Genomic DNA, 27,003 nt, shown 5'->3' on the forward strand with positions numbered 1-27,003 from the left:
TATATTTTTTCTGCATTTCCCACATTTTCTACAATGCATTTTTGTACCACTTTCATCATCTGAAAGACAAGCAACTCTTAAAAACAACAAAAATGTATTGATCCATCCTTGATAGTAGCAACTTTGCTATTCCCAAATACATTCACTGCATGTAAATATCAAAACTATCTCCTAACCAAATTAATTTGAGAAGCAGAACCAAACTGTGTCCTTATTCCAAGGTGGTCAAGAATACTATTCATCTACAAATCTGTGGGGAATAAGGACAGCTGCTGAGAAAAAAATACCAGATCTCTTATTTGGTTTCCTGCAATTGCCTACATAAAAAACGGGGATGTTTTCCCAAGGGGAAAGTAGATCTCGTGTGATGTAAGATTTAAAGACAGAAGAAGGCACACTAAGCTAAAGTGAAAGCTGCAGAAGATAAATCAAGAGGGAGATATAAAATTTGGCTGCCTTCTAAGGAGATAGTGTTTTCAAATAATGATAAAATTAAATTTTCTACCTATTTGCATCTTGTATATAATCTGAAGAAAAAGATGTGCAATAAATTTAAATATTGATGCTCAATCTCTTACATTATCACCTTATTAAAGAAATTCAAAAAAGCTCATGGGGGGGGGGAATGTCTGAATTGTAACTAATTTGTGTGTGTGATTTGGCTAATAATTTCATCACATCACATAAAATTCATTTTGTACAACTTAAAATACCTTCCATCCAACAAGCATGATCACAGGGCCCCTTCAGGAGCTCCCCCCAGACCACTGTGCCCTCAGCCCGGAGAGTCTCCTATTACCTGAGTTCCTCGACATTAGCCACACTCCTGGCAAGAATCCCCTTCTCCCGCCGAAGCTTCTTGATCTCAAGTTTGAGGATCCTCATGTCCTCCACCCTCTGGTTGTACTGGCTCTCGCCTTTATTCAGCACTGACTGCTGGATCTTGATCTTCTCGTAGAGCAACGCTAACTCATCATTGCGGCGAACAAGCTGAGACCCCAAAATATCTCTCTCGCTGATGACCTAGAAAGGTAGGGAAGGGCATGGCCACTAGGGAATGAAAACTCTTGTTTTTCATTATGGTAGCAGCACACACTCAGTCAAACAAGTATCTATCGAATGCCCACATGTGCTGGGTATAACGATCGCCGGCTGGAGAGTCAGCACTGGACTGCTCTCATTAGCGTTTGCGAAAGCACCATACAACAAATAATCCATAATAATGATAGTCCAATCATCTAGTAATCTTGGGCCCATGGATATATCATTTTGTTTGTTTGTTTGTTTGTTTGTTTGTTTGTTTTCCAACCTATTATTTTTCCTAATGTTGAAATCTGAATGATTTCATGGTGGGCTAGCGCTTGCCAAGTTCCACCACTCCTTACTATCTTGCACTGGTCAACTTCTCTCTGCCAGGTCCCTGAAAGCATTTACGTTTCTAACCCCCAAATTATGCACTTGAATTTCTATCTTCCAAATTATGTAATTATTCCTTGCAATTATAGGCGAGCAATTATACTAGAACGTAAGCTCCCTGAGAACAGGGACCTGCCTGTCTTGTTGGCCAAAGTGTCCCCAGTGCCGAGAGGAGTGATGGGCACGGCAGGTGCTCATAAATACGAGTCTAACAAATGAGTGCATGTGTCATAATTGATCGACACAAGTCAGCCTCTGCTGCTGCTCCTCCAGCAGGATGGGACGGCAGAACAAAGAAAGGAATGAGGGCTCAAGAAGAGTGGAATCCAACACGTGTGTCTGCTGATAAGATCTGCAAGTCTGGTGGGGGGTGGGGAGGGACTGTTCTACCTGGTCTAATTCCTTCTTCTGTCTCAACCTCTCCCCATCGGCCTCGGCAATGATCCGCAGGAGTTTTCTCTCTTCAGCTTCTTGCTTTTCAATGAAGTGTTTGGTCTCCAGGGCTTGTTGTCTCAGCTTCTGCAGCTCAGCCTGAAAAAAGAACAGACGATACCGACAAATTGCATTCCGTTACAGCACAAGCCAGGAGCACAGGGCCTGGAACTAGAAGTGCAGTTGTGCTTCTTATACTTTCCTCGGATGTTTCATTTAAAACGGTTTGAACATTCTCACAAACAAAACAAGCTTATAGCACACACACACACCCCTACACACACACACAAAAGCCCATAAAGAAACAGCAATGCACATGACAGTGATCATGTTTATTCTATGAGTTGTGCCCTTGAGGGATTCTTATAATTTTTCTAAATATGTGTAGCAGGGGCGTCATTGGTATTCAGCAGCATTTCACCTCCTACCAGTGAACACCAGGAGAATTGACAAAGCTTGGTGCAGAGAAGGATGTGGGGCGAGGACCGGGGAGGCCTCTGTACCAGCTCCTTCAGTGGTCCCAACACCACCGGCACATTAACTGCAGACATAAAGCCCACTGTAAGTGAAAACTAAATTAGTCAAAGATGACAACTAAGTGTCTATCTTGTAAAACATCTTGATGGAACAGAAAGGATGTACTGGTATAAAAAGATAGATAGATCCTACTCCTACAACCCTGCCAATCCAGATGAGAGAGAGGATAAGACAGGCAAATATTAATAAGTCCAGGCAAAATTTTTCCAGCATCAGCATTGTCATCACACAGACAGGAAGTCAAAGGAAAGTCGTCACTGGGCTGAGGTCATTGTGGACGCTTTCTCAGAGAGCTCTCACCCAAATATGGCCCATGAGTGTGTATAGAAATCATAGGAATTATGGGGGAAAGGTGCTATGGGCGGGAAATTTTCACAAGGAAAATTTATCCCATCAAAGTGCACATTCACTTCTATTCCACAACTATGTTTGTGACCTACAGTATCCCAGTCCTGATACTAGGCATTTTGCTACTCTTGTCTCCATTTTATAAATGCAATTATAGAAACAAAGAAAAGCAAATCACTTGCCCAAGGTCACAAAGCTAGTAAGTAGCAGAGTTGAGACTCCCACCCACCCTTCTGGTCACCACCCAATAGTTTCAAACCAAATGCAAAAGACGAGCAATGCTTGAGGGATTCGCCATCCACTGAAGATCATGGATATAACCATCAACAATGTGGAAATGGTATCTATCTCTTCAAAGGACAAGAGCATACGCCCAAAGGGATTTCTATTTCTGCCTGGGGTTTAGAGGGAAGAGCCAGTCAGGTCCTGCAATTGGAGGGGTGTGTGTCGGCAGGGAGGACATACAACATTCGGGCTTGTGTGAATAATGGCATGCAAACTATAAACTACCTGCGGTGTTCACCAGACAGCAAAGCATCCAGTGCAGCGGGATTAAAGAGTTAGGCAGGGACTAGCTGGAGGTGAAGCTAGGCCAGACTGGGAAGGGCCTTGCATGCCATGCACTGCACAGAGTGTGCAATGGGGAACCATGAAAAGGAAAGGAGAATATGTCTTTTGAGAGGTTTCATGCCCAGCTGGGAAGGACAAGGGGTTACCATGTCAGCACAAGAAAAAACAAATGAGGAGGAAGAGCTCTGCTTTCACCCATACCTGGAATCAGAAGGGAAATGGCAAGATGATATAAAGGTTTCAACTTGTCAATCAACAGTTTGCAGGTTGGCAAATGACAGGAAAAGAGTAAGAATGTTTTCTCTCAAGTAAGTATTGGGACCCACACTCTCATCCAACCAGAAAGGTCACCAAGATGATGGGAAAGCTCATACGTGCAAATGCCTATGAGCCAACCCAACTCTACTCGAGTTCCGCCTCTAACCCACGAAGACAAAGAGTCATTAATTCCACACCTCGGACTTATCCAAACAGTATGAAGACACTGTGTGCCTAGTAATAGATGTGTAATGCCACAAACTGAATGCAGCTAGCTACTGTAAAACCAAAGGTTTCTTTTATGACATTTTGTTTGCTCATTCATGAAATATGTTTTGGTCTCAGGATAAGCAAAAGGAAATACTTATGGAGAAAAGATCTGGTGCAGTATTTACCATTTGGGGGAACTGCCTGTTAGGCAATCAGAAAGAACCAGCCTTTCTGTTTCTATAATCATTTAAGGTGACAGCAAAGACAGCAATAAAATACCTGTTTGGCTCATGCTTTCTTTAATAAAACTTTTATTTTCCCAGATGTGCAACATTCACTTCCCTGTTCTTAAGTGCCAAGAGCTGATCAGAATCCATCAGCATAACAAAATGAAACCCCTGTTATATTAAAATGCAATCAACAGTGTGTAAAAGTATCTGTCTGAAATGTAAAACCATCCGTGCGTTTGGCATTGCTAGGTACTTTTTTCATAATATATCAAAATTCTGAGTGGTCTCCTTATGTCATAAATTTATGAGCTGTAAACAAGATGTGGCATTAGATGTTAGCAGCAAATGTTAACATCAACAAAATACCTTGAGTCTAATGCACTTAGCGGTTATAAATCTGAGCTGTCTCACCCAGGAAAGATGGTAACTGTTATGCACCCAAAAGCTCATCAAACAACATCCTAGGTAGAATCTGTGGTTTCTGCACCTATCAAAGTGGTAGTGGTGATATGAAGGTGTAATGAAATGGCAGGGCACACCCTTTAGTCACGGCTTCTACAATTATACAATTTCACAATAGGTACTTACGGACTAAATATAATCTAATTTTCTCCGGGCATAAATCGTAACTCAAAAGCCATATTTGCAGGAGTCTCACCCATTCATACATGATCCCAGCATTCACTGGGTTTCATAGAAGCTCTCTATTTAAATCTAGCAAAACAAACAGGACCACTTGAAGTCTTCTAGCCACGAGAATAATTAGACTTTCTCTCTCTCTCTCTCTCATGGATGACAGCTCCCTGTCCATGGCAGGCTACAGAGTCCACTAAGTAAAAGGATACGGTGCCCTGAAGCCAGTCCCTAATGTGGTGCTGAGCTCTGGACATGGAGAATGTGCTGCTGAATTATTCACCAAGAATCAAAGTGCTGTCAGATAGAGGTGGGATGATTGGGAAGTGATGAGACAGAATCAGGAGCTCGTTAGAACTGGGAGGCAGACACTCCAAACGAGATGGCTCTCTCAGTGCTGATGAAACACAACTGGGACAGAATGGGCAGACGAACGCAGACATGGCAACATCTACAGAGAAGTATTGATATTCTGTCATGACCATGATGTGGGGACAGTGTCTAGAATACTGAGGCACAAGCCGAGCCCGGTAGCAACTGAAAAAGTGAAAGAAACATAGAAGGACAGGATTTTTTTCATTGAGGGGTATGGATTAGCATGTAGATGCCCTGCTATGGACAGTTGTTTTTGTGTCGGCTTGCAGAAGTCGTAAATTGGGTTGTCCTGCCAAAGGGCATCCCACGGTCTACCAAGCAGGCTAGGGCTTTCCCCTCCTGGAGGGATTATGTACTCATGTAGCTTTGCAGAACTCACAATAATAAGATAAATGTCTCTTGGAGCAAGGTTACTAGAAAATCTGCCCTTTCCCTCAGGATTCCGGTTTGCAAACTTTAGATGCATGAAATCCAGAGACCTGTGTGAAGCGTGATTCAAATTCTTAGGCTAAAAAAGTCAAGAGGCTAAAAGTCAACATTTGAGCTATAATATTTTTCTAAAGAATGTCAAATGGGCTTAATGATAGACCAAAATTATCCAGTCGGAGCACCATTGCAAGTCACCCGTGGATAGCTTCAAATAATAAATCAAGCAAGCATCTTTCTCTGTTTCTCATCCTTGCCTTAATGGGAAATGTGGGAGAAAAGTCATCGTAGTTCCACAGTAAGTCCAAAGCAATCATCTTCCTATAATCGATGACCCAAAACCATCCAGACCTGGGATTTCCCACTGGGAGCAGATTTTCCAGGGCAGAAGCCTTTTAATCATCCTTCACGTCCACCAGCCGCCAACTCTGCTGGCCCAGGACCAAATCACAGGACCCTATCGCCCTTTATTGTATTTTATTATGATGCATCTTTGGAGCCATATATGTAGATGCCTGATGGCAGAGGGCACAATTGAAAGAAATATTAACTAAAGTCAAACTCTTGGAACCAGGAATAATTGATCTTTTGTATAGGACAGTTATTCTAAAGCAGGATTTAGTAGAAAGCAGTTAGTTCCACCTTGGGCCCCAGTATGGGCTAATAATTAATCTCTTGAAATGGAGCATTACTTGGGAAAGTAAAAGATGAGACTCCACACCATCCTCTAAAGCAGGCGTCCTCAAACTTCGGCCTGTGGGCCACATGTGGGTGTTTTTGCCCCTTTGTTTTTTTACTTCAAAATAAGATATGTGCAGTGTGCATAGGAATTTTTTCATAGTTTTCTTTTAAACTATAGTCCGGCCCTCTAACGGTCCGAGGGACAGTGAACTGGCCCCCTGTTTAAAAAGTTTGAGGACCCCTGCTCCAAAGAGAAAGTGATGATGCACCAAATGGACTACACTGAACCTTGCTGATGTGGTCCATGGGGCTCATGGGTGAAGCAATATTTGCAATAATATTTTTCTGATTCATTCAGCAATAAATAAACCTCTTCTGACTATAGGCTCCAGGGTGAAAGAAACCACTTTCCGTAAAACTGCTTTCAAACTGGGGCAACAAGGGCAAAGATGCAGGATATTTTCAAATTTTAGAAAACATATATATTTGTTTATATGTAAAAAACATATTTGTTTATATGTAATAAATTCTAATACAGAATTTTCTGTTCTTTTTCTATCATAAGCTAGAGTGGGGGAGATGAAAATCTCACATAAATATAGCAGTTATAATATCTTTTTTGTAAAGATACTTTTGTTACAGCTTAATCTTTCTTAAAAAAAAAAGTGTGCCTTACATTAATTTAATGTAGCAGTTCTATTTCCACGGAAACCTATCATTAAGTTGGCAAAACTCATTATTAAGTTGAGAGTACATATTTCAATCTATGACACCTTAGAATCAAGGAAATATGACATTAAGCCTGCCCAACACTAGGGACACATTTTGAAGAAAGGGACTATCTTTGAATACTAACGTGCAGAATCCAAGGTATCCAGTCTCTAAATTGTAAACAGTTTCTGCAAAGGGCTCACAAGCAACCATGAGTATCTGCACATACATCTTCAAAATCAGTGGCACCATTCTCTTAGAAGTTCTCTTTTTTAGTCCTTTATTTAATAGATTAGAAGGTAAATATATTGGATTGAATATGAAAAGGAATATATATTAGGTTTAGGGATATATATCATGAAACATATTTGGTTACAGGATTTGAAATGTTATCATTATTTGGTATGCCTTCTTGGAAAAAGTCCTTATGTTCGCAGACATAGAAAGTTCTAAATTAGTGGATTCAAAAGGACATGTCTTAGTGAGATATATGAAGACAGAAATGATCCCTGAAGGAGCAGCTCCAAAGTTCTAAGGCTCACTGAGATAGAGTGGATTATGAACCTGGATGGGGCAAACCAAGAGAGGACAGAGCTCTGACAACCAGTTGATGAGACTGTAGGCAGAAAAGTCGCATGCACATGAAGTAAACAATGGTTAGGAGCAGAGGGACAAAGCATCACCTTATAGAAGGCCCAGGGAGGAGTTTGGGAGCATTGGGTGTGAGCACAATGGCTGGACTTGGGCTGTAAATGCCAAGGGGTCATAGCGAGCCTGCAGGCCCAAGCACTTATTGGGCACTGCCAGCCTGCCTCCAGTTCTCTCCCACTGGAGTATGACAGCCAGCATAGATGAACCAGGCACTGGTGCATCTCTGCTACACCCTACCCCGTCCTTCTCGGGAGCGCTACCTGTAAGAATTGTGACCTGGACATAGTAGGGCTCATGCTCCTGGTGCCTTGTGTGGCTGGGTTTGGGGAATTAGCAACTGTGACCACAGGCAGCCTAGACAATTCCCCTGTCCCTTGCTGCCTTCAGTGAGAATGGAGGCCGCCTCGAGTGGGGACCAATAGCCCGTCCCTTCTATGACAAGGTCTGTACCTTCAATGTTTCCTTTTCCTTTTCTATTCGCTGCTGTTCCAGATGCAGCTTCACAAGTGCTGCCTCTTTGGCAGAGATTTCCTCTTTCAGTTGATCAACCTGATGGGTCATAATCTTTAACTTTCTCTTCATTTCTGTTATTTCGTCCTAACAAAATGAAAGAAGAAATGTTTGAAAGTAAATTAAACAGACATCATCATCCCTATGGAAATTCAATGTGTATTTAAGAGCTTTTAAGGGAAGCTCTCTTAAAACAACAATCTCATGACCAATTACAACTGGGCTATGCCTTTGTCTCTTATGCTTGTCTTTATAGCATTACCCCTCAAAATAGTCTCATGAGACAGGGACAAGGTATACATAATGAATATGCACGCGCACACACACACACACACACACACACACGCACACATGAGTATTCCTCATTTTCCAATTCCAAGGATTTGGAAGTACAACAAACATTATAGCTAAGAGATTTCAAAGCCAAGCTATGGAATTAAATGACAAGAGTGAGTAGCTCCCCTCTGAGTCACAGTCTCTATTAGCAGTTTTAAAAATTAGAAAGAGGAGAATGGCAAGTGTACATAATAATTAAAAGTAGGACCATGATCCCCACATCCTATTAAGTTGTGTCATTTCCATTTCAAACAACCTGATAGTACCGCATAAGTTGATCTTTTTCAGGTGAATTCCATGAGATTTCTTTTTGTGATCCCTTCTACATTCTGCCATGAGGATAACAGAAACTGTTTTAAACCCAGGGTAGAGAGAAATCAAAATGCAAAGACGTAAGTATATTCTTTACCTGAGCCTCAACCAGATTTTTGCTGTAAAGATTCCTGTCTGACCTCACAGCTTCATACAGGTTCTGTTGCTGTTTTAATTTGGTCTCCGATTCAGCTATTTTTTTCCTGTAGTCAAAAATCTGCATTTCACGCATTTTTATTTCTTCCATGTTCATAAGGACCTGGAGGAGAAAGAAGTCTATGAATGTGGTTAAATAGCCCCTTTGTGCTTATCGGTTCAGGACAAATGGGGTTTTTAATTTAAGGTGGCTGACAAGATGCCAACGATCAGAAAATCTGACTGTGGCTATAATCACTACAGCACAACACAGAAATTCAGCCTGGCTGATTAGGGGGAAACATACACTTTTATCTACTCCAGAGTTCTGCTCAATTGTATAAAAGCCTAACATAGTTATTTTGTGATCACAACAGAGAAAAAAAAAAAAAGGAGAAGAAATTCTTTCAAGTCTGAAAATCCTCTCCTGACCACCCACCCTATCCACTGAAAAATAAAAAATAAAAATCCACAGGCTTAACACAGAGCACTAAGAAAGATAAATGATAACTTAGCTGTTTGGCCACATTGGACGCTTTATAAAGTTGACCGTAAGACAGGAAAGTGGCCTTTGAACTCTGATAGCCATCATAACGCTGTCTTGCCAACATCAAACTCGCTCCCTCAGGGAAACTCGAAGGACTTCATAAAAAATGCATTCTAGACCGGGTGCTGTGGCTCACTCCTGTAATCCTAACACTTTGAGAGGCCGAGGCAGGAGGATCACTTGAGCCCAGAAGTTCAAGACCAGCCTGAACAACATAGCAAGACCCAGTCTCCACAAAAATAATAACAATAATAATAATAATTTAAAAATTAGGCTGGCATCTGTAGTCCCAGCTCCTGAGGCTGAGGAAGGAGGATCAATTGAGCCTAGAAGTTTGAGGTTGCAGTAAGCTATGATGACACCACTGCACTCTAGCCAAGGCAAGCAACAGAGTGAGATCCTGTCTCAAAAAAAAAAAAAAAAAAAGTGTTCTATTGTGCATGATATACTTCCAGGAAAGACAGGATGCAAGAATGATCACCTCCTTTTTGCAACTATGAAAAAGCCAGGCCTGAAATTCCACCTTCAGTCAATACCCCTGAACAGGCAATCCATATAGTAGGAATTACGTAACCCTGACTCTCAGTGGCAATGTCCACAGAAATTGATTTTTTTAAGGACAAACTTCTTTAAAAATTTCTTAAGAAGAAAAATGTTAGAGAAGAAAACTGATTACAGCAATGAAACTATGGTGTAAATAACAGCTAGAACATGGAAAGCAAAAAAAACTTAAAAAGGTTTCATGGAGTTGTCGTGGAGTTTTCTTTTTTAATGATGACAATTGAAGGACGTAGGCACGGCGTTGTGACAGAGCAGGGAGGGAAGGGCAGATACTTGATGTACACAGCCATGGACGGTTCCTCTGGGGAAGTGACATTTTACCTAGAACCTAAAGGTGGAAAAGGACCTCGTAGACCTTTGTGATCACAATAGTCACGATGATTCAGATGTGGGCCACTTGTGAGCATGTGCCCAAATATTGTACAAGGACGCTTCTTTCCTACTTGTGGAATTACTATTCCAGAAAATACACCTTGAGAAGCCCTGTTCTACTGATGGCTATTGTTTAAAATATTTATCCTTTATATCTTTTTTTAAAAGCACCTTTCAAAGTTTTCTTATAGATATTTAAGGAGGAATAGGATTAAATTTTAGTAAATTTTAGTAAAATTTAGTAAATGCCTTTCAACATATGTAATTTTGTACTATTTTTTTCTTATTCGATCAATTGATTTGATACACTTAGTAATAAATTTTTCCTTTTAAAAACATTTTAATTTCTTTTTTTTTTCTATTTCAGCATATTATGGGAGTAACAAATGTTAAGGTTACGTATATTGCCCATGCCCCCCTCCCCCCTCGAGTCAGAGCTTCAAGCGTGACCATCCCCCAAACGTTGCACATCTCACTCATTGTGAAAAAACATTTTAATTTCTTTATACATAGTCCCATGTGCCATAATTTAAAATAAATTCATAAATGTGAAATATATATTTATTTTCCTTATTCACTGGGCTTTCCTTCTCCCTTCATCCCACATCACTCCCTCATCTACTCATAACATAACTAGGTTAACAATCCAGTATGTGCCTGTCCATATTTTTCTTTGAGTTCTGCATATTCTACTCAAGTCAACAAACATAATAATAGCTAATGTTCATCAGGTACTTTATATATACCTGGCATTTTACATGTATTAACGCCTTTGATCTTCACAAAAATCCTTTAAAATGTATACTATTATCACCCAATTTTACAAAGAAGGAAATTGAAGTCAAAAGAAGTAATATTCTCAAAGTTATTCAACTAGTAATATAGAGATACAGAGATATGTTTGTTCTTTGTTTTTTGTTTTGTTTTGAATTTTTAGCCAAATGGGATCTTATTATATGCACTTTGCTATTTATCACTCAATAACACCTTGTAGAAATCATCTGATATTGCTCTAATTCATTCTCTTTAAAGGCTGCATAATAACCTACAGTGTGGGTGTACCATCATATACTTAACTCTTCCCCTCTGAAGGGCATTAACTTTGTTTCCACTTTATTTGCCACTTGGAGCCATGCTGCAATAAACATTTTTGTACATGTGTTCTCCTGTACTTGTACTTTTATTTCTGTGGGATGGATTCCCAGAAGTGGAATAGCTGGCTCAAAAGACATGTATATTTTTAACTTTAATAGGTATTGCTAGATTGCCTTCCAAAATAGCTGTAACACTTTACATTTCCACACTGCCAGCAATAGTTTTCTTAATAGAAAACTATCCTTGCAGTTTCAGGATAAACCCGCTTTGGTCATACTGGATGATTCTTTTAACGTACATTGAATTTGGTTTGCTAGAATTTCATTTAGGATTCTGCATACATTTTCCTAAGTGATCTAGGGCTACAGCTTTCTTTTTGGTTCTATTTTAATATCAAGGTTTCTGTTAGTTTTCATAAAGTGAGCAGAGTACCTTTGTGTTCACTCATTCATTCACTCACCCATTTATTCATTCACTCAATGAATATGTACTGAGGAACTAGCCATGGCAGGCACATGAGTGACATAAAGAAGAGGGTACACATTCCCTTCCTTCCAGTTCACCACTAGTGAGTGACCTACTCATAGAAGGAAGACTCAAGGAATGTGTACAAGTAAACGGAGATACGCACAAGGTGTTATGGGAGAATCAAAGACTGGAAGGTTAATGGATAGTTTCTGAGGACAGACCCATGCATGTTACCTAAGAAGTTAATACTAGAGATTTGCATAATTTGTGAGAACTGCTGCTTCCTTCTTAATCAACTATACCCAACCAAGGGTTCACCTTGGACCCTAGGATCTCTCCCAGGCCTGGAATCTTTGTACATTATCACTGCAGATGGCTGTGGTCCCGAACCCCAGGTCCGTAGCCTGTTAGGGACTGGGCTGCACAGCAGGAGGTGAGCGGCAGGTAAGGGAAGCTTCATCTGTATTTACAGCTGCTCCCCATTACTCACATCACTGCCTGAGCTCCACCTCCCCTACCCTCAACCCCACCCCAACACCGTGGAAAAATTGTCTTCCATGAAACTGGTTCCTGGTGCCAAAAAGGTTAGGGACCACTGTAGAAGGCACAAGTTGTATCAGTAAAGCAATGCCTATCAGTGTTACCCCAAATAATACAAAGGGCATGAGCAACACTTTTTCTAAATTCATACACAAAAAAACTACATGAGAATTATCTGATTCTTAAAGGTTTGAAGGTACTCAATTCTAAATTCATCGGGTGCTCAGTCAGTGTTGGAGCTAATTCCCTCTCAACTTTTTCAGTGGCTCCCATAGTTATTGATCTTTCTAATATTTCTACTTCTCCTTGAATCAAACCCTGATGCATATATTTTCAAAAGAATTATCTGTTTCAACCAATTTTTAAAATTTGTGCAATTATAATTGTACACAGTATTTTTATATGTTTTTACTATTGTTTTACTGTTATTGTTACCAACTGTTATCAAACACTTGATACCAAGTGGAAAGAAAATGGCCCCAGGTAAGAATATGTACAGACTCAGTGGTGAATGGTGTGGATGGTGGTTAGGGCCTAGAAGGAGGAAGATTAGAAAATCAAAGACAATACACTTGTGTTTATATATGTAAAAAAAAAAAAAAAAGAAAATCAAAGACAAGACCTGGGAAAAACACATGTGGGTAGATCTGAAATGAAAAAAATACCAATCCTTCTTCCATCATTTATTTGATCCACATCTTTATAATTCTTTAAAATCAGTAGTTTTTAACGCCTTTTAAGGTATCAACATCGGGAGTTCAAATGTCTAAGGTAGGAATAAATATGAAACTGAAATAAGATGCCCATCACTGGATCTGTTCTTTGTTTGCTTTTTTATTAAAGAAAAAGCACTCCCCTAGCCTAGCACTTGGCCTTTCTATAAATAAGCCGTCGCCCTCTCTGGGGTCAGTGAAATGAATAGATTGAAAATACTTTGAACAGCGTCGTCAGCATTCAGAATATCAAGCAGCACACCAGAGAAAAGAAAAAAATTGTTTGTTCAATCACTTTGAGAAATGTTATAACAAGAATAATCCTTTGCACAGACAGAATAATGCTCCAGAGAAAGGATGAAGCTGAGGACTTTTTTTTTTTTTTTGAGAATCTAACTAGATTAGCATGGTCCATCTTTCTGCACATAACAGTGCACAAAATCAGACACTTGCTCCCAGAATCGTGAAGCTAGGAGTCATAAGAACCCATCATGACACCAGGAAGATCAAAGGAATTTAAGTTAAATGACAATGAAAAAATAACAAGTATTGAAACCAGAGGGAAAAGACAATTTACAAAGCAATTTATTTGTAAATGTTGGGACTGCATTTATTTTGATGGAAATCATTGAAACGAATGTCACGCAGAAGTTCAAATTCTGAAAATTCATAAAACGTACGGAGTGTTAAGTAGCAGCAAAACCTCTTGTCAGCAAGCCGCTGTCCCCTGTTAAAAGTGGCATCTCAGAGACACGGGACTCCAGCTGTGGGGCTGGAGATTAATTGATTTATTACATTCGCAGGTACCTCCAATCAATTCACGAGATAAATCATATCGGAACATAGAAAGTTTTATTGCAGCCAGAGAACCGGAGCGCCTAGCATTTCCAGGCCTGCTTCAGAGGAGCCCAGAAAGTGCTCACGGTGCATGATGGGGGTACAGTGCTGGTTTATAACCTACTCCTACCTTTTCTTTTTCTGTTAAAACAAACCTGCCAATAGAAATAAGAGTGAGATTTAAAAAAATCAATAACGCATACTGGAAAACTGCAGCATGGCCAAAACGTCACATAGACTGGGGCAGGATAAGAAAGTAGGTCATTGAATTTGGAACCCTTTAACATACATTTGATGAAATATCAGTACAATAAACTTCTCAAATAAGTTTTTCTGGCTCGATGTCAATGGTTTGAATGATGGCAATGCCTTTACCTTCATAACGAAACTGAAAATCTCACTCTCTGAAAATAAAAAACATGAACTGTGCCCAGGCACGTGAAATGTTGAGTCCTCCCTATTTTTCTGGCTTTCTTATTTTATCCTCTATCTTAAATTTAGAGAGGCATATCTATGTTTCTATTCTTTTTTATAACCTTTATGTTCTATTATGAATTGGGGATATAATACTATCTGCCTCAGAGGGTTATTATGAGGTTTTAGTGAGAGAATATTTGTGCCACCGTATAAGTACCTAGCACTTAGCAATTTGATTATTTAATAAATGTGAACAGATTATTATGATAGGTTACATGATGTCATGTTATATAATACTAGTACTTAAAGAAATTAATTTGGTTTTCCTAGGAATCAAAAACTGTTCTGCAGGAAAGTAATGATATGCTGTACACTTCTTTTATTATAACACAAAAAAGCTTATAAATTGTGTGTGTGTGTCCTTAATTCCTCTCTCCAGGCTTCTACCCAATTAAAGATGCTCCGAATAAAATTCAAATTAACATCAAAGAAACAGGAGCTTTATTTCATTATGAAGATATCTATCTAGTGGACAATATTTCTTTAATCAACTTTTTGCTTTCTCTGCTTGCTTCTAAGCCCTTGAAAGCACATTACTATTCATTTCTTGGAACCTCTGTCCAGAGAGCTTTGCTTAACACTGCTATAGGCAAATGAGCAAAGAGCTAAAAAAAATTTGTTGGTAGGAATTCATTGCAAAAGAATGCTTTTTGGCACATAAAATGTCTAAGAGGCAATTGCCAGAAGTTTAATATTTGGAGTGAAAAAGGAGGGGTCTCAAAATGCGGTTAAGTGCATAATGTGCAAAATGTTCAGCATATTTAATAACTAACTAGGACCTAGAATTTTTTTTTTTTTTTTTTTTTTTTTGAGACAGAGTCTCACTTTGTTGCCCAGGCTAGAGTGAGTGCCGTGGCGTCAGCCTAGCTCACAGCAACCTCAAACTCCTGGCTCAAGCAATCCTCCTGCCTCAGCCTCCCAAGTAGCTGGGACTACAGGCATGTGCCACCATGCCCGGCTTTTTTTTTTTTTTTCTATATGTATTAGTTGGCCAATTAATTTCTTTCTATTTATAGTAGAGACGGGGTCTCGCTCTTGCTCAGGGTGGTTTCGAACTCCTGACCTCGAGCAATCCACCCGCCTCGGCCTCCCAGAGAGCTAGGATTACAGGCGTGAGCCACCGCGCCCGGCCAAGGACCTAGAATTTTTAAAAGTACAGACAGGAATAAATATGATGGACAACTTATGTTGCCATTCCTTCTGCCTCTCAATTTATGTGACTAGAAAAATTTAGAGTTCCCAGGCACAATGGCTCATGCCTGTAATCCTGGTGCCTTGGGAGGCCAGGGTGGGAGGAGGATTGCTTGAGACCAGGAGTTTGAGACCAGCCTTGGCAACATACTAAGACCCCATCTCTACAAAAAGAAAATTAGCCAGGCATGGTAGCACATGCCTATGGTCCCAGCAACTCAGGAGGCTGAGGCAGGAGGAGTATTTGAGCCCAGGAGTTAGAGCTTGCAGTGAGCTGTGTTTGATGCCTGCACTCCAGCCTGAGCCATAGAGCAAGACCCTGTCTCTAAAAAAACAAACAAACAAAAAAAAATTTAGAGTGCATCAAAGGAAAAATTAGAAGATGAAAAGTAGTGAACCCCTAGAGTAGATTATCTTATGGTTCAACAAATATTCACTCTCTTCCCTTGTCCCACAACCTCATGGGAGGAGTATATTTCCCATGCTGTTGATGTTGGATGTGGCCATGTGACTTGCCACAGCCAATGGGATATCAGAACATTAGGCAAGTAGAGAGACATGAAATGTACTAGTGGGTGGAGTTGTGCTCCCCTTCCTTTCTCCATCAGAAACTTGTGGTTGCCAACTGGGCCCAAGCCCAAAAGCCAAGCCCAGGCAAGCCTAGCCTAGGTCAGCTGACCCTTACTGCTGGTGTGTGAGTAAAAATAAATACTTGATTTTGCATGCCACTGAGATTTTGTGGCTGTTTATTATGCAGCATTATTATGTCAAGTGTTTACTAAGAAAAACACATAAGTAAGAAAAGGTTTGGGATTCTGAGCCATCTAGTTCTGGCAAAAAAAAAAGAAAAAGCAGGGTGGATCTTCTTTCTCATTTGCAAATACCGAGTTCAATTAATAAAATGTAACATAGACTTTCAATATCTTAGATTTCACCTTTCTTTCTCTAAGCCAGAAAGAACCAGAAGGCAAATGTTGATGCTGTTTTTGCAGCCCAGAAGGAAGAAGAAACCATGCCTAGAAGTGATTGCCAGCTAAAAATGCTGAGAGTAATTCAGGTAAGAGCTTCCATTGTGGCAACACATTTCACCTGAGTTTAAAGGGAGGGCAGACCCATAGCGATAAGTAAATATACTATTAGAGAAGAATTTAATGTGGATGCTTGAAAGTGAGTCTTCAACTAGTTAATTCAGATGTCCAATTATACTTTCCACTCATTCTTTCAAAAAAATATGTGAGTAGCTATTTAGTAAACAAGTAATGTGAAGAACTCAAAATTGAAGAAGACCTGCCCCCAGGGAGCAGAGAGTAGAATGAGACAGAAGTGCAAATAAAGGTAAGTTCATGTGGGATTCTCAACTGCCAGGAACCATGGACAGAGCAGTTAGAGATTATTTTTAACAAAGCTCCTTGGGAAGAGTGGAATTTTATTTGGTCCTTGAAGGAAGAGCAAGGCGATATTAATATTGCTTTATTTATTTTTAATCAGGATACTAAAGTCATACATACTCATTTTAGAGTATTTTGAAAATACAAAATGTTTTGAAAAATACAAAAGCACAAAAGGGGAAAATTAAAATAATACATATCCTTATGACCCAGAGATAACGACAATTAATACGTTAATATATTTTCTTCTATTCTTTTTCCTATTAAGAATCGGCAATGGGGTGTCTGCTTTTTCTTCTTGCCTAGATTCTCAGAGACTACTTTTCTCTACCATGGTGGCTAACACACACACACACACACACACACACACACACACAGACTTTCCTCCAGGGCAGGTCTGCATGAGAATCTCCTGTCCCTGACTCTGCCACGTGGTCGGGCTGCATGTACAGTTCTTTCTTCATCTCCAGAAAATACTGTCCCATGACATCTTGGATCTGGAGCCTGGTTCCACCACCAGAAACCAATGCTCTGTAGTGGCTTCTACTCTCTGTTCTTATCTCTTCTCTGCTCTTTGATCATTATTATTATTATATTTAAACGTTTTTCTCTGCTTTCTAAGAGAACTCTCCAAGTTTGCACTCCGCTGATTCCATTTCCCACAACATCAATTCTGTTCTTTACTGGCTTCATTGTGGATTGTAATCTGCTACGGTTTGCTTTCACTTTGTGTGAGTTTTGTTGATTTGTTTCTTAGTTTCTTCACAACTGTTTCTTATTTTATCCACGTCTTCCTTTTTATTTCATCTTTGCTTTTTCCTAGAGGTAATGCCATCTTGGACTTATTAAATATAACCTAGATGACAGCCTATATCCTACTGGGGTCACCTTATCCTTAACAACAAGGAGTCTAGAATCCCTACTCTGTGTGCCAGGAAGCCCAACATCCTTCCTGAAATCTCTGCGAATTCTTGGAGGGATTGTACTTCTCCTACTCACTGTGGCTCTGGTTTCCTGTTGCCGTAGCACTCTGGATTCTCAGTGGCATCTTGTCTCTTGCGCACACTGTCCTTTTCTAGGACATGTTACCTCACACCCCATGCCAGCCCCACAAAGTGCAATCACAACTGCAGGGTTGATGTAGCAGACTGTCAGTGGGGGTTTCAAGAACTTAAACCCAAAATTGGGGCCAGGTGCAGTGGCCCCTTGTAATGGTGGTCCTTGTAATCCCAGGACTTTGGGAGGCCAAGGCAGGAGGATCACTTGCACCCAGGAGTTTAAGACCAGCCTGGACAACATAGTAAGACCCCCAACTCGACAAAAAATTTTAAAAATTAGCCAGTCATCGTGGCATGTATCTATAATCCTAGCTACTCAGGAGGCTGAGGCAGGAGGATCGATTGAGCCCAGGAGTTTGAGGCTGCAGTGAGCTGTGATGACATCACTGCACAAAAAATCAAATATATCAACAATTCTCTGTCATTCCTCCCTCTGGGAACTCCTCAACTGTTCATTTTTTCCAGAAGAGCCCAGCCTACTGCCTTGATGTTGATGCTGTCTGTCCTCCTCCTCATCCTTGTCCCTCCTCCCCATTTCCCGTCACCACCTCATCCCCTTCCCAATTCTTGTTACTTTTCTTACATTACTTTGTTTCACTGTAGTTCATGGGGCCTCACCTTTCATACCCATGCAAGTATCAAGGTATTTTGATAAACAAAGACCGTTCTTCCCTTTAGAGAAAACTTGGCTCCAAGTTTTACATGTTTACATTCTTTGAAGGAAGCCAAACCTTTTCTTTGCATTTTCTTCTATTAGGTTGAACCTTATTTATAAACATGGCTGTTTCAGAGGGTTCAACCTAAAGATCTTGCTGAAGATGAATTTTCAGAGCTGGGCCTTTACCCTGGACTCCCGAAAGCCAATCTCTTTCTCTAGCTATAAGGTATACTTTCCCACAGGATTCACTAAGTTGCTCTTCTCTTTACTCATCCTTGAGTAGTGTGGGATTTATTGCAACCTAAAAGCAACACGACTAAGGTGGGTGGGTTTACCCTAGTCCAACTCCTAGTACCCCAGGATGGTGGGTACTTTCAAATTTATAGCTGCAAACACAGTGATGTGCAGAATCCCAGTTCGCCTCCCAGCTTCTGTGTTCTTTCATTCAGCAATATTGAAGGAGCCTCATGCTAATCCCCTTGCACTCGGAGCTGATGGAGAACTATAATTGCTACTATGCCCTACTACCTGGGTCGAATCTGTCTGCCCTTTCACACGTCCAAAGTCCTCGGAGTTTCACACATCCAAACTCCTCGGAATGCACTGGGCCATGGCCAGTTTCCCCACTGCCTGTTCATTTGTTCCCTGGGTTTGTCATATTTTCCTGACTAGTGAGGCAAAAGACAGTTGACTAGTAGGAAAGTGGTATGTGATGATTAATTTTATGTGTCTACTTGACTGACCATGGGGTGTCCAGATTGAACATTATTTCTGGGTGTGATGTGTGGGTGTTTCCAGATGAGATCAGCATGTGAATCTGTGGAGTCAGTAAAGCAGATGCCCCCCACAATGTGTGGGTGGAGGGTGGGGGGATTCATCCAGTCCACTGAGGGCCTGAATAGAGCAAAAGGTGGAGGAAGGAGGAATTATCCCCTTTTTCCTTCCTGCCTGCCTGCTTGAGCTGGGACATCCCATCTCATCTTCCCTGGACCTTGGACAGGGAGGTGTGCCCTGGTCCTCAGACTGAATTACACACCAGCTTTCCTGGGTCCAGCTTGCAGTTGGCAGATGGTGGGACTTCCAGGCCTCCATAATCATGTGAGCCAATTCTTCACAATAAATCTCCTTTTATATGTGTATATACCTTACTTGTTCTGTTCATCTGAAGAACCCTGACTAATACACAAAGAGACACCGAATCAGTTCTTGGGTGATCCAGACCCTGAGTCAGTAGGAGATGGGGGGAGAGTTCCCAAGCATCTTTCCAGCTCCTCTCAGGTTGTCTCTTCTGTGAAGCAAATTGAAGGGACCATGAGTTGAGGTCCAAGTTTTTCCCAATTCACCTCTTTAAAATTCTCATCCATTCTCTTATATTTTAACATCAGGCTTCATGTCAGCCTTAATGTTTATGCTGATGAAACACTTCATCAATGTCTGAAACTTACTGACATTTAACAAGAAGTTGAGAATAGGTACATTCAAATGGCACTCTGAGGAAAAACTGGACTATCTATCAACAAATTTGTTTATCATTTACGTAATGTGCCAAAGATTGCTGTATTTTACAAATATTATCTCATTGAATCCTCTCGATCACCCCATTAAGTATGCCTCCAATCTTTTCAGTATGCACACAAACAAAATTATATGTGCAAATAATTTTACATTTGTCTTCAAACACATGATTTTTAACAGCTACATAATATTGTGTCAAATAAATGTAGCATAATTTATTTAACCTTTTTAGTTTACATTTGGGCTGATTTCTATTTTTCAGGAATATAAATTATATTTTGAAGAATATTCTTTTATAAAAATCCTTGCATTTCTTAATTTTCTTTTTCTGCTTAGATTCAGTTTTTACAAAAGAAAATTCTGGATCAAAAGGATAAGCTTGGAATAATGTATACTTACTTTAGAAGTAGATAAAAATGTCAACTTTATGACATCTTCCCCAGCCCTTGGTGTTATTCCTCAATGATCTATAAATAAAATGTACAAAAGGGAGCTTTTTGTTTGTGGGAATTAGGTAGAGGGTGTGTGTGGGTGTGTGTGTGTGTGTGTGTGTGTGTGTGTGTGTGTGTGCACATGTGTATGTTGGACAGTAAAGAAAAAAAGTATATGGTGAGGGGCAAAAGACAAACATGTCCTTAATAAGAAGTCCAGAGATGGCACACGTTGCTATGGCAACTGATATATGCTGTCAAGGGTTAAGAAAGAGATAGAAATATTGTAAGTGATAAGTAATATTTTGAGAGCTTGTGCTTAAATTATTTAGGTGTGACATTATATAACCTGTGCAGTTAAATATCAGAACTTGTGAAAAACAGTTAAGAGCAAAACTTGGTGTCAGAATCTTTCCTTTACAAAGAAGTGGAGAAAAATATACAATCTTATATTAAAATATGTGGCTGTGTTTTTTTACACTCATCATCTATCTATCTGTTTGAGAAATACTTTTTTGGTGCTGACTATGCTCCAGGATGTTGGAAATAAAGAAATGAGTGGAATAAAGTCCGTGTTCCCAAGAGCTCACTGTAAAGTAGAGGAAACCAGTATGCAAATAAATAATTACACTAGAGGTTGATAAGTGTCGTTCCAGAGATGTCAACAAATCCATAAAGTAGGAATCACCTGGCTCCACCAAGGGAGTCAGAGGAGGCTTGGTCTGAGCATTTGAGCCGGGTCTTAAAGGATGAATAGGAGTTTGCCATGCAGAGGAGGGGAGGAAGGACTTTCCAGGGAGAACAAAGAGCTTGGATTCTATCCTATAGGTCAGAGTGTCCCAACTTCTGTGCCTCACATAGGTTACGCGTGTGTACCAAAATACTGACGCACTCTACCCACAGATGGGCGGGTGGGACCTGGGCAGCTGGCATCCCTGGGTTAGTCCCCTCCAGCCCTGAACAGCTTCATCCCCTTCTTGCATGTGTCATTGATATGCCATTTTCTACCTGTGCTGTGTGGAGAAAAATGTTAGAAAGCACTGCCCCAAGGAGCTGAGAGGCGACAGAGGTTCATAAAACCAGCACAATAATAAAACCACATTAGAATTTTTAAACGTTTGCTCTGACGGTGGCCTGGTGGCAGCCTGGAGTGAAGAGAGCCTGCTTATCAGGAAGATGAAATAGGAGGCTGCAATAGAGGATACCGTATGTTCAAATATATTTGCTGCCTCACCCTACAAGGTTCTTCCCCTAGGAGGACCACATTCCCACCCAAGATTGTCAGGTGTGGCCATGTGATTTGCTCTGGCCAGTGGAATATGAGCGGACAGGCCCCGTGCCCTCCCCTTGTCGGCAGGAGCTCAGAGGGCCCAGTCTTCCCTTCTTTTCCCTTTGTCAAGAGGCCGGTGCATCCCAAAAGAGTCTGCCTGGAGTGAAAAGAACATGAAGCGGGGCTGCAGCTGACCCTCAAAGGCCATTAATGTGAGCAAAAAATAGATCTTTCTTGCTGCAAACCACTGAGGTTTGCAGGTTATTTGTTACAGTGTAAGAAGACGAACACAGAAGCTTATGTGCTAGCACAATGTCGAGAATTCCAGTGCTTGACCTGACAACTCGTCCTCTCAGAGTCAGTAAATCCATCAGCAGAGCTTCTAAGATGATTAAGTCAGGAGGGGAATATGCTGCACTCCGTGGCTCCCAATCGGGGGTGTGAGAATCCCCTGGTAAGCATCTGCTCGGTACGGATTTAGTCTAAGTGGGAAGAAGCTGATTTCCTGTTAGTAAAGCTCGTTTCCCCCTTTCTTTATGTGTACAATTAAAATGTTGGCTTTTGGCGGGCATGGTGGCTCACACCCATAATCCTAGCATTCTGGGAGGCTGAGGCAGGAGGATCACTTGAGGTCAGGAGTTCCAGACCCCCCTACATCCCCCCAGCAAGAGCAAGATCCTGTCTCTACTAAAAACAGAAAATATTAGCCAGGCGTGGTGGCATGTGCCTGTAGTCCCAGCTACTTGGGAGGCTGAGGCAGAAGGATCTCTTGAGCCCAGGAGTTTGAGGTTGCTGTGAGCTAGGCTAACACCACAGCACTCTAGCCCAGGGAACAGAGTGAGACTCTGTCTCAAAAAAAAAAAAAAAAAAAAAACTGTTGGCTGTCACCTTGTCATCTTCTTTGGGATTTCACTCCAAGAAACAAGACCAAATTTAAGTATGCAAGAGCATTGGTCAACACCATAAAATTTACTGTGGATTTCACTGAAGACATGGATGAAAGAAAGGGCTTACATTGCATTAGCAGACATTTGCTGGCAGGGAGTGGGGGATGGGGTGATTAAATGAGTCTTTTCAGAAGAGTTAAAATGGGGCCCTAGTCTCTCCTTGCTTGTAAGGGTTCAGTAGAGAAGTCTGGCGTTATTCGGATTGGCTTTCCTTTGTATGTTACTTGCTTCTTTCATCTTACAGCTCATAGAAGGACTTCTTTAGTTGATATTTTGGTCAGTCTGATGACTGCATGTCATGATGTCTTCCTGTTTGCATTGACTTTCCCAGGGGTCCTTTGAGCTTCTTGAACTTGTATATCCAGATTTTTGGCAAAGCCTGGGAAATTTTCCTCTATTATATCTTCAATTAGCTTATCCAGCCCTTGAGTGTTTTCTTCTTCCCCTTCTGGTAACTCTATAATCCTTACATTATGGAACTAAAGGTTAGTGGTGCATTTTTCTTCTATAAGAAGACATGTGTTCCAAAGTTGCTTACCTGTTGCTTGGAACATGTACCACTTTATAATATGTCACCTAGTAAGTAATTTTAAAAAAATAATAACTATGCAAAATCTGTCCACTGAACATGAATGTGAAGTTTTAATAATGAATGATAAAGAAGCTGCATTTTTTAAGTGATGAAAGTTGTTAAAATCACTTTTTAAAAATGTTTCTAGGGCCGGGCGCGGTGGCTCACGCCTGTAATCCCAGCACTTTGGGAGGCCGAGGCGGGCGGATCGCTCGAGGTCAGGAGTTCAAAACCACCCTGAGCAAGAGTGAGACCCTGTCTCTACTATAAATAGAAAGAAATTAATTAGCCATCTGATATATATAGAAAAAATTAGCCGGGCATGGTGGCACATGCCTATAGTCCCAGCTACTGGGGAGGTTGAGGCAGGAGGATTGCTTGAGCCCAGGAGTTTGAGGTTGCTGTGAGCAAGGCTGACACCACGGCACTCACTCTAGCCTGGGCAATTAAGCGAGACTCTGTCTCAAATAAAAAAAAAAATTTTAAAAAAATGTTTCTATATATGTGCTACAAAAAAAAAGCAATATATGCAATAAATGCTTCTATCTCTGGTACAAAAAATATATAAATAAATAAATAAGTCTTTTCTCCCAAACTCTCTTCTCAGCCTCATAGCTAAAATTTTTCTCCAGTCCCCACCACCCGACCCCATCCCTCGACCACTGTTCTGTGCCATCTATAAATGCACTAGGGAGAGTTCTAGTTTGACCACTCACGCTGAATGCAGGCGATGCACTGAGACAGCTGGGTAAAGTACAGTCCACATCCCTAAGTCACTCTTGTAGTCATGTCCTTGAGCCTTCTCCCCATTAAGCAGATTACAAGAACTAGACATCTAGAACTCAGCTCCCCAGTGTGTGGGTTTCCACTAGTGGCAGGGTTTTCTGTTCACAATAGTTTTAAAGCAAAAAAATGTTCTGAATATGTGATGTGTCTAGCTGATGCCAGTAGCCACTTACATCTTAATTTGGGGTCCTTAGATTAGGTTGTCTTCTCCTAACAACCAGTTGGAATCCTTGCTCTGAGGAGACAAGAGTTTCAGTGACAGATGGGGAGGAGGAGAATAAAGGGTTGAGAGATGATGATGCCACCAGCAGCCCTGGTGAGACCAACCTGGGGACGCTGCGCAGCAGGGCAGCAGGAAGAGGGAGAATCCAGAAGTTGGAAGGAGGCCCTGGAAGGTGAAGCACATGCTTCGTCCATTTCACAATTTGGCCCAAGACCAACTGAGAAACAGCTTGTATTGCGTCCGCATCATTCCTCTTAAATCCTCATGCAAACCACAAGCAGAAATGGGGATAACTGCTCTTTGCAGCAGCGTGTGACAATCGGAAATGCGGAGGAAAGAGTGTGCTGTGCTCCGCCCACAGCGTCACTGAGCGCCTTACCTTTTGGGTCAGGTCACTGGCTTCGTTGATGTACCGATCGCGCTCCTTTTCCAGTTGAAAGATGATCTTTCTCTGCTTCTGAGCCTCTTCCCTGTAGTTCTGGATTTCCTCCTCCAAGCTCCTCTTGGCTTGTTCGTGGAGCTTTACCAGGTCTATCTGCTTCTGGGTCGCGTTGATCGCCTTAAGCATATTCTAAAAATAAGGGCAAGAAAGCAGTCACATTACTCATAATGTTTGAGGATATCTAGCTAAAGTTTACTCCCTGACTCATGCCTAAAATAATTAGATGACTTGTCTTTGAGATGAACAAAAATAATCATATTCTCTAAGCTTATTTAAGAGCTTGTTATGTTAACTTTGCACAAGGCACTTTAAACGCACATATAAATGCACTTAGCAACCACGGCATTCCTAAGAAATGGGCACTACATTACTCCCATTTTAGGAGTTGGAATTTTCAGGTAGGTGTTGGGTTAAACATCCATTCTGTAAAAGATAAAGCCACTTCAACATGACACTGAAAGAACCAAAATATATTCATGTTGCTGCTGGTCAACACTATGTCACTCATTCTTTGGATGAAGATGGTCTTTCAAGTCAATGGGGAAAGAATATATTACCAATAAAAGTTGATTGCCTGTCCGCAGAGTTGGATGCTGTGCTAGGCACTAAGAATACAATGGTCAGGAAAGGAAAAAAAAAAGCATACCCTGCCCTAAAGGAAGAAATTGACATGAATCAAATCAAACAAATAAATATAAAATGACTGTTGTGCTATGTCTCTTATTGTGGTAGAAAACCTGTTGGTTGTTTACCAGTATTATAAAATATAAATGGATCAAATGTGCGTTAAAAATAAATTTAAAAATCTGAACCCAATATTATTGTTTTTATATATAAATTTATAGAATAAAGGAATAGCGCCCAGGATTATTTTTTTTTAAAGTCAATGATTTTCTTAAAGAGATTTTAGCATGTGATGACTTAATCTCCTACCATTTCCTGAGATTCTCTAAATAGTCTACTTTAGGCTAAAGTATAGTCTATTTTGTTAATGTTTGTTCGATTCTGGGAAACCTAAAAAAATAATGAAAGTCAGAATGAACAAATATAAGCCATTTCGACTTTGATGAGACAAAGCTGTCTTGGCGAAAAGCCATCAGACTGTCTATAGTAGAAGCAGGCTCCTCCCTCCACACCTGGCCTGTGGCTTCTTCCTTCCTGTAGGAAAATTACCCTAAATACTTGAAAGTAGTTAATCTCCTAAACTGACTGTCAATGGATGGAATCTTCTGAAGGCGGGGAGGAAAAAAATCCTCCTACATTTAATGTGGAGTCTCTAGGTCTCTGCCTTCAAGCTTCCCCCCCCCCCCAGCTTTGAGTCACATTGAGCTCAAAGATAAGATGAGATAAAGGACCTAGAACAAAAACAAAAACCCATAACAATTCTGAAAAGATGAAGAAAAGCTTAGAAGATTCATGTCACCAATCTGCCATTCTTATACCTAACACTTCAGAGTTAAAATCTAATTAGCGCTCGCTTGTAATTTTTGGATTAGCAAGAGTTGTAGATTATAGATATTCAATTCAGAAATGTTGTTCAGCTGCTTAGGATGCCAAATAACACATCAGCAATGAAAATGGAATCCACAAAACGCTGCTCGGAAATCCCCTGCTGGTTTATATGCTAATTCTCCAAAGTCTTTTTGTGTTCACAGGTGATAATGCAGTTTCAATTTATGGCCAGTGGATGGTAAACTGTAGGCAGCTGCTTAGAGGAAAATTAAGCACTATTATTTATTCCAATCTACTTTTGTTTGCCTTAGAGTTTTCTTTCCCGTGTGACTGGTTATAGGCAAATATCGTAGCACTAAAGAAAGACATTTATTCCCCAGTGCTACTGTAACAAACTCACCTTGTTTAGTATGTCCCTTTCTCGCAGAAGCTCATCCATTGCTTTCTTATCAAGTTCTGCTTGTTTTTTGGAAGCCTCCACCTCTACATAATAACAGAGGGGGGAAAACAGTCAGTGCAGAGTCAACCTTAGAATCTGCCAAAGCCAAAGAGATAAAAAAAAAAAAAAAAACTGCTTTACATGTTTGTCTGTCGCTATAAAGCTACTATTCATTGAGTGTTATGTGATTTCTGTTATGACTCAGTAAGGTAGGTCCTTCCTGTCCCACTAAACAGATGGAAACCGAGGCT

At 40.6% G+C, this 27,003-nt stretch overlaps 1 protein-coding gene across 1 annotated transcript in view; it reads right to left on the reverse strand.

The window, feature by feature from the left end:
- The window catches only part of CFAP58 (cilia and flagella associated protein 58), a 91,235-nt gene that overhangs the window by 45,099 nt on the left and 19,133 nt on the right, over positions 1-27,003 (reverse strand). The window contains exons 8-13 of the mRNA XM_012770738.2: positions 26,714-26,796; positions 24,799-24,990; positions 8,734-8,895; positions 7,929-8,075; positions 1,807-1,947; positions 800-1,023 (exon numbers count right to left, since the gene is read on the reverse strand). Of these exons, the coding sequence (XP_012626192.1) occupies positions 800-1,023; positions 1,807-1,947; positions 7,929-8,075; positions 8,734-8,895; positions 24,799-24,990; positions 26,714-26,796 (949 nt within the window). The remainder of the gene's footprint in view (positions 1-799; positions 1,024-1,806; positions 1,948-7,928; positions 8,076-8,733; positions 8,896-24,798; positions 24,991-26,713; positions 26,797-27,003) is intronic.

This window comes from Microcebus murinus, chromosome 14 (genome assembly GCF_040939455.1).
Source record: "Microcebus murinus isolate Inina chromosome 14, M.murinus_Inina_mat1.0, whole genome shotgun sequence".
In the NCBI taxonomy this organism is placed as follows: Eukaryota; Metazoa; Chordata; class Mammalia; order Primates; family Cheirogaleidae; genus Microcebus; species Microcebus murinus.